The sequence below is a fragment of the Barbus barbus genome (assembly GCF_936440315.1).
Source record: "Barbus barbus genome assembly, chromosome: 41".
NCBI classification, from domain to species: Eukaryota; Metazoa; Chordata; class Actinopteri; order Cypriniformes; family Cyprinidae; genus Barbus; species Barbus barbus.
In genome coordinates this window covers 1,021,694-1,030,751 of record NC_136719.1, presented here as the reverse complement: position 1 = coordinate 1,030,751, position 9,058 = coordinate 1,021,694, and the positions used below count along the sequence as shown (strand labels likewise).

Below are 9,058 nucleotides of genomic sequence, written 5' to 3'. Positions count from 1 at the left end.
TTTTTTTTTTCAAGTAACTGGTAAAATAATGCATTACTTCTATTATTTTAATAGAAAATATATGAGTAATTTTTCAAATAAGTAAGTTACTGTTTTCCCATTTACTGACTGACAGCTCTGGTGTTTCGATGTTGATAGAAATCAGGAGTAAGTGCAGAGGTGTTGTGTGTGCTGTGTGAAAAAGATGTGACTGTAGTTCTAAACTAAATGAACATTACTCATCTCACTTGCACAAAAACAGATTTAGTATTCTTCAAAATTAATAAAAGCAGTGAAAAGCAAACTTTTTGAATTTGCATTTCCTTCAGCCTGAGGCTTATTAATTTCACTTTTGGTGTGAAAGGGATTTTACATTTGCTAAAAATAGTACTTTTTATATTAAAAACAAACAAGCAAACCCAGGCCAGATAAGAAAAAGTAATGCAAAAGCAAGGCATAAAAATAATGCATTACTTTCCATAAAAAGTAACGCAATTAGTTACTTTTTAGGGAGTAATGGAATATTGTAATGCATCACTTTAAAAAGTAACTTTCTTCAACACTGATGCCAACCAAGGAAAACAGAAATGAAACACAAGGTAGGAGAAGGCAGGTACATCAGAATGAAAAAGACCATCAAAATAAAAGTCTCTGGAACAGACACACAGGAATTACATTACAGCCACACTCTCTGTCCAATACCCCCTGCACACACAAATCACATCTTTAAAATAGATTAAACAGAATTCAGGAGTCAGAGAAACAGGTTTTAAAACTAGTCGTGTGTATTTGTTTACACAATTAAAAAATATTAAATAAAAACAACTTTACACAGTAATGTCACACATTTTAGGCAATGGCGAGAAATACCAAATAGTTTATAACCATAAACAACAAACACCATGCAATGCTGTGGCAAGAATACTTAAATACAGAAAACAAAGCTCCTGAGTAAAATCGGGAGTAGCTGGAGAATGCACAATTTAAGTCACTCCATCCAGGGCACAGGAAACCAAAACAGAATTCTACAGACGGAGTTGCTCTACTAGTGTGACATGCTACTGGAGGCAGTGGCTTGCACACTGCACAGACCTTTGCTAAAGCAGAGGTGACAGCATAACATGGCACTGAAAAAAGAAAAAATACTGTATACAAGTTACACATCATAACTAAAATGAGTTTACAGAGTTTAGAGTTTTTACAATTTTTAAATAAGATAACTTTCAGATATTGTTAAAAGTCTTCTTAAAGACAACGTCAAATGACCTTCAGATACAAGCAAGGCGCGCACACACATTTTCACTTCACATTTTTAACACCATGTATCTTGGAAATTCTCTTTCAATTTTTTTCAAAATTGTAAAGTGTTCCATTCTTTGACACAATTTATCACTTTAAAAATAGTGAACAGTAGAAAAAAGTTTACATAATTGTTTCAACAAATAGTGTAATGTTTCTAAAGCAGGATATGCAATGCATAAATTACACTGATGAATCAAAACATTTACTTAACTTGAGGCTTACTGTGTTATGTAGTATTATTACTACTCACATATTAAAGCAAAATGAATACTAAATGCATGCAGGTTATAAATACGAATGTCTTGATATTTTATATTTTGTTTGTATAACATCTGTATGGAGTGGCTTGACAGGCATAAGCTAAGATTGATAATTATCCATCAGTCAAGTACAGGTGTCAGGTGCTCCTGTAGTTTTAAAAAGCAGCGCCAAGGTCATGTGACTTACAAAAAGAGGAGCAAAGCAATTTATCAAAGAGTGCAAGGTTTATTAAACATTTAGAAGCAAGCTAGTGCATGCTTGTGGGCTTGTGTGCGTTTTTAGAGTGTGGTGGTTAAGTGCTTGTGGAATAAATGTGCCTTCAGCTGCTTCCTGAAGGATGTGATGGTCTTAGCTGTCTGGTTGGCGACAGTAATGGTGTAAGGTTTTGGAGAGTGACTTTGTGCCCTGTGAAGAAACAAGGCATTGCTCATTTAGGAGCATACACTAGTAGTGATTTGAAAGGCAGCGTATAAACAACCGGGAGCCCGTTAAGTAAGATCAGGATAGATCAAGGCCTTGCAAAGGTGTAGGTTTGGTTTGAAAGGTGGTGAGGACAGAAATTATTGTTGGCCTTTTTTGTTTAACAATTTCACACTGGCAAGAGTAGTTTTTTTAAATATCTGCATGATTAGCAATGAGATACTGATTTTATACAACAGTTCAATAAACAATAAGTTAATATTCTGTTCCATTTTTGCCAACAATTCAAAGAAAGCCACAGCAGAACGTTTTTAAACAAATCAAGTGAACATTCATAAAGATTTTACTTGCTTAGTTTCTCTTAGTTGAATGAACGACACACTCATTAAGACTATCACCTACTGGCAGTTTTAGTTATTTAAAGTATAATTTGATTTACAAAATATTTCAATATTCATTTTTTAAACCCATTAATGCCCATTTAAAACCCAATTAATCTTATAGCATTTTTTTATGCAATTCATCCATGCCACCTCTGAATAGTCTGTAAAAATATACTTCAGATGAAGCTTTTGATACATTCAAAGTTTGTGTGTAATTCTGTTGAATCCAATATATGTTTTTCCACACATGTGCGGTATATATAGCATGTGTTTACGTGTGATCTTCTACATATGATCAGTAAGTTGCTGCATGGATCCATTACAACCACAGTGAAACTTAAGTTACAGAAAGCCATTACAACCACAAAACAAGTTAAGATGAATTCAAACAAGACATTCATGTGTAATCAAATATTACCGGGAAGCAATGTTTATTTTCCAAGAGAAAATTACTTAAAAATTAACATACTAAAAAGGACAAATACAGCCAATACAAAAGTGGTGATAAAACCTTTACCAATCAACAAAAACCAATCAGTTACCTGCAGGTCTTAGTCATTACATAACCTCTACTGTGAAGTTTTACATTCTAAAGCTTCAAAGCCAATTATGCGGAGTTAAAAATGTTAGAAAAGTCAGACTAATCTAGTTTCAATAGATTCATCAAAATTACATGATTGCCAAAAAGCACTAAACAAAAAAACATTTTGACCTAAGCAAAAAAAAAAAAAGCACAAATCATAATGAACTATATTCAAATCTAGCAAGAGACTATGATGCGTAAATACAGAGAACATAAAAAGCCACAGACAAATGTTTCTAGGTATGTGAGTAATGTCTCATTCATTGGGATTGGGGTTGGCATCAGGATACTGGGAGAGGTCAAAGGTCAGGACTTTACTGATGACGCAGTCTCCTTGCTGTCGAGGAAGGGCAGACGATGAGTGACATGCATAGTAAGTCAAGTCATTTTTATTCATACAGCACTTTAACAATGCATACTGTTTCATAAAGAGCTTTAGAGAATCCCATACTGTTCGTGTTCATAACTTCTTAAGAGCTTTTAGTTCACATTAAGCAGTTTTGAAGTGGTGATAGTTAGGGTTGGGTACCGAAATCCGGTTCCATTTTAGAACCGGTTCCAAATTTCCAAGAACCGGGTATTCGATAAGGCTATGTTCACACTTGGCGTCTTTTTTGAAGCTACCAGCGTCTGTTTTACATTATAATCCTGTGGAGTAAACAGTGTTTTCAAAAAAGTCCAGAGCGCTTTTGAAAACTACACCGCCGGCGTCTTTTTCTGCAGCTCAGAGCGTCTTTTCAAGTTGAAAAAAGTTGAACTCTTCTGGAAAAAAAAGCCCTGTCAAGCGCCTTTTTGACAGCTAACAAGCGAGTGGCGAGTCGTTTCCATAACAAAAACAACAAGAAAAAAGGAGAAGATAACCGGTAGATAGATCGTACTAGTTTCAGAGCACAAGGAGTTGTATGATATTAGCACAAAACTCTATCTAGTCTAAAATATGCCGCAAACCGTGCATCATCCAACCGGAGCTCCTGGACTAAATTGTTGTAAGCACCACACTGTTTCCTTCCCTGTATAATGTCACGCACTCACAAATGTTGTTGTTACCCTCCCCGTTAACTTCAAAAGACAACGCAAAAGCCAACCTCTTTCTCAACATTTCTGCAGCACACAGCGCTAGGCTACCGTTGCAGCTGCTGTTTTAGCAACAAAGTACGCCCTCGGCTACTATTTGTAACCAAAACGCTGCCAGCTTTTTATTTTACTAAAAAAGCGCTCGTCAACTTCTTGTCCAAAAAGACGGCAAGTGTGAACGTGTGCATTTCGATTAGGGCTGGGCGATATTTCGAACACGATGACGCATCTCGTCAGTAAAGCTGGTTCCGTGATTAGCGGTAAATATCCATCACCTGCTTTCAAATGGAGCCGCATTTAATACACATTGCATAGCTTGTCAGTGAACTACCGCTCTATCACGTTCATTATCGCAGATGAATCGCCTTCGATAAAGAACGCAATATTGCGTAGCTTTAACTATTCCAGCGTTCGCATTTTAATGTGATTTAAAATGATTTAAGTGCAAGAACGGAAAGAACTTTGTCTTGTTTGCGTGCAGCGCACATGAAGAGCGAGCACAGAGAACAGCGGCCTCGTTTTGTGTCCGTTCCCAAACCGTTCTGTGCATTTCCACTGCAGAAAAGGTTGTTCCGGGCCGGAACGGACTTCTTTCATATTTATCGACCAGTATGCAGAAAAGTATGTCAGTATATCATAAACAGTTGTCTTAACGTCCCCTTGTAGTCAAAAATGTTATCCCTTAAAACTCATCTTTGATCATCAAAATTACATATTTAAAATAAAATAGCTTAAAACAGCTTGAATGTAACACCCTTGCCTCATTTACTAATACTGTAAAGCTGCTTTGACAATATGTATTGTATAAAGCGCTAAATAAAAATAAAAGTTTATTAAAATTTATGTAAAATAGTTGTCAACTGAAGTTAGCCATAATATTATGTCAATTTGAGTATTATGAAATCTGTATGTGGTTTCTCAATTGCAAGATTTAGTGTATATTTAATCCAGAATTATTGTTAGGTGATGTGCATCACTGCAAAGAGTTTAATTTTTTTATTGTCATACCGCCCACCCCTAAGCATTTTCATTGAGAAGTTGATTTGAAGTCGTGCCACATTATTATATTATATATATGTATATATAGCGCACAGTAATGAACATAAGTGAGAATCGTACCTCTGGATAAACTCCGATCAGGGAGTCTGCTTTAGTGTAAAACTCCTCTTTGAGGGAGATCACTATAGCCTGGAAGTTCTGCACTGACTGATCCTTGATGTAGTTTGCAACCTACACAACACACATAAGGGTTAGTGAAGGATGACAATTTGTAATTTTTTGGGTTATAACAAGATACAATATGATCTATAACACTGCCTATAATTTATGACACTTACAGAGTATACAAAAGTTATGTATATAAAAATACAAAAAAAGAAAAAGAATCTCTCATTTAAACAAACAGCACAAGCACTCGCTTGTATTGCTTTGCTTTTTGGCATGAGATTGCGACTTTATACACACAACTAACATATTATTACTTAATTGACTGCTGCATTTCCCATTACTGTATCTTTTTCAATCTTAATGCCTACATAAGCATTACTTAAAGTAAAATTAAGACAATTGCCATTCGAAGAATGTCTGACAATTACTTGTCAAAAGACAACTTGATTTTACAAACCTGAATAACCATCTCATTATTAAAAAGGCCATTAAAAAGATCAATTGAAAATAACGTTGAGTTCAAATGTTTACAACTACAGACCATCATAAATATTCAAGAAATAAGACAAAATTTATATCACCCAAATCAATGCACTTGAATTATCAGGGTAATACTTCAGTGGACTGAATTGATCTCGTTTAAACAAATCTCAAATAAGTGAGAGCATAATGAAGTGCACATTTAGAAAGCACATGAAACAAAGATCTACCGCATTACACTTGTGTTCCCTGCTCCACCTGGATATAGTGTGAAGCACCGCAAAATTGCCTGAAAAAGTCGCATCTGAACACCATTTAACATTACAATAGTAATTACAACAGAAATGTATTAATTGCTAATATTTATAATTAGAAGTTCTGTACTGTTTTATTGTAATATTGTAGCTATTGTAATTATTAATATTTCTATTAAAAATATTCACATTGATTAAAAGTGGACTAAAAGTCTATTTTGAGTGCACCAGGTCAATGTGAACGCAATTAAACGTTTGTTTGTTTTAAGCTCACTTGGGTCACTGAAAGAGATCAGAGTTTGTTCTTTTAAAGGGTTGCTGCACAAATTTTAACATCAAATGTAATTAAGACCTGAAAAATTCTACAGAAGAAACAAAATCCTGCGAGTCTGTGAACGACAAAGGAGAGTATATGATTTACAATTTTCATTATAAGGTCAACTATTCCATCACAACTTTAAGATTTAGAAATTAAGGATTTTGACGTGCCATTTTTGCTGCTTTGATATTTAAGCAGCAGCAATACAATATCTTAAATGTTCATCATATTGCAGATGCAATATCTGACAAATATACACCTCAATGACTGTGTGTGTGTAGATGTGTGTGTAGATGTGTGTGTGTGAAACTAAGTAGTTTCTGGTATAAACCTTGGTGTGAAACAAACCTTGCCAATGTTGGTATTGTCCAGGGCTGCGTCAATCTCATCCAGCACAAAGAAGGGAGCAGGCTTATAGCTGTAGAGGTAAAGATATTTTGTCAAGTACTGTCTGATGAAGTATTAGGGTAAATATGTGCTGTACATACCTGTGAATGGCAAACAGTAAGGCTAGAGCTGCCACAGTCTTTTCTCCTCCAGACAGGTTGTCCATGGGCCTGAAACGTTTGCCTGGGGCTACACAGTTATAGTTGATACCATCCAGATATGGCTCCTCTGGGTTCTCAGGCCCCAGAAACGCCTGGCAAAAAACACAAACATGAACACCAGTGGAAAAAATTACTTGTCTTATATACCTGAAATACCTGAAAATGACTTCAATTAGTAATTAGTTTGATCTTTGCATTGTGTGCTTTTGCACTGTGTAAGCATAAGCGTAGTAAGCAACATTTGTTGAAAAAATAAATATAATAATAATTATATATATATATATATATATATATATATATATATATATATATATATATATATATATATATATATATATATATATATATATATAAAAACATTCCAGAGACCACCATTGCAGAAAGAAATACAAGTTTACAAAAGCACAAGAGCCCTTTATACACATAGGTTGTGAGTATATCATTCCATGTGGATGTTATATAGTGTTACTTTTGTTTGTTTTATACACAAAAACACACTTGTTTTGCTGTCACTGTTTGTGGGTCTAAAACCTTTGCTTGCAAGTTACAAATTTTGAATGCAAGTGAAGCTACATCTCATTGGAAGACCTGTTATTATACCACTTGCGCTCAGAACATTTGTTTTAACACACTCACTCTTCTTCATCTGTTAGGAACCTAGGTGTGCTGTTTGATAGCAATCTTTCATTTGAAAGCCATGTTTCTAGCATCTGTAAAACTGTTTTTCCATCTCAAAAGCATATCTAAATATCTAAAATATCAAAAACCTATGCTCTCAACGTCAAATGCAGAAATACTAATTCATGCGTTTATGAAGGTTAGACTATTGTAATGCTTTATTGGGTGGTTGTTCTGCATGCTTGATCAACAAACTACAGCTGGTCCAAAATGCAGCAGCTAGAGTTCTTACTAGAACCAGGAAGTATGACCATATTAGCCTGGTTCTGTAAACACTGCATTGGCTCCCTATCAAACATCGTATAGATTTTAAAATCTTGTTAATTACTTATAAGGCCCTGAATGGCTTAGCTCCTCAGTACCTGAGCGAGCTCTTATCACATTATAGTCCTCCACGTCCGCTGTAATCTCAAAACTCTGGCCGTTTGATAATACCTAGAATATCAAAATCGACTGCGGGCGGCAGATCCTTTTCCTATTTAGCACCCAAACTCTGGAACAATCTACCAAATACTGTTCGGGAGGCAGACACACTCTGTCAGTTTAAATCTAGATTAAAGACACATTTCTTTAACCTGGCTTACACATAACACACTAATACACTTCTATTATTCAGATCCGTTAAAGGATTGTTAGGCTGCATTAATTAGATCAACCGGAACCGGGAACACTCCCCATAACACATGATGTACTCGTTACATCGTACGAAGAATGGCATCTACGCTAATATTTGGCATCCGGGAGATGATGCATGTGATCGTCGGCGGAGGCCGGGACATCTGGATGAGCCACGGGGACATATCCCCAGTGAAGACCTCGACTTAAATGCAATAAAAAGAAAAAAGAAAATATAATAAAATACCTAACTACATAATACTATTATCGTTAGAAATTGCAACAATATAAAATAGAAATGAATACATTTATACATTTAAAATTTTAATTAAAACAATAAGTCAACAATAAATAAACATTTAACTGGCCCCCCGACTGAGCCTGGTTTCTCCCAAGGTTTTTTTTCCTCCATTCTGTCACAGATGGAGTTTTGGTTCCTTGTCCCTGTTGCCTCTGGCCTGCTCAGTTGGGGACACTTAATTTCTAGTGATTATCGAAATCCAAAGTTCGACCAGATTTCACAGTTTTTAAACAACCCTTGAGCTGTGCACATTGATCAATATAAATAGCCGCTTTTTCGCTTTCTGCCCATTTAGGTCCTGCCTTTTTATACACAGAGTAATGCCCTAAACAATCTCAAGTTTTAACATGTTTCTTAGTCAAATGGTCTAATGAAATCCCCATTTTGAACATGTTTTGTGTATATAACTCCCATAATAGATTGAACATCCTTAAACATGACAGAGAATTGGGGATTCACTCATGAAGCGTTGTCATGTAAGATTTTGGCAGCATGCATGAGTAGCAAAGCCCAGTGATCACAAATAAGCTGGAGCAGACACGATTGAATTAATGTGTTATTCATTTAAAATATCAATAACATATCAGGTCTCATTCTAGTGCACAGACACAGCTTCACTTGCATTTAAAACGATTCAACTCGAGCAAAATCTGCAAAATGACAGTACAGTTTAGCATACGCACAATGTGTTCTG

General features: G+C 35.4%; 1 protein-coding gene across 2 annotated transcripts in view; it reads right to left on the bottom strand.

Moving 5' to 3' along the window:
• Nucleotides 1-750: 750 nt before the first annotated feature.
• LOC306860968 (structural maintenance of chromosomes protein 1A) overlaps nt 751-9,058 on the bottom strand; it is a 57,216-nt gene continuing 48,908 nt past the window's right edge. For both annotated transcript variants that reach the window (XM_079402991.1, XM_079402992.1), the window contains exons 23-26: nt 6,711-6,862; nt 6,571-6,640; nt 5,122-5,232; nt 751-3,265 (exon numbers count right to left, since the gene is read on the bottom strand). In XM_079402991.1, coding sequence (XP_079259117.1) covers nt 3,185-3,265; nt 5,122-5,232; nt 6,571-6,640; nt 6,711-6,862 — 414 coding nt within the window. In that variant the 3' untranslated portion in view covers nt 751-3,184. The remainder of the gene's footprint in view (nt 3,266-5,121; nt 5,233-6,570; nt 6,641-6,710; nt 6,863-9,058) is intronic.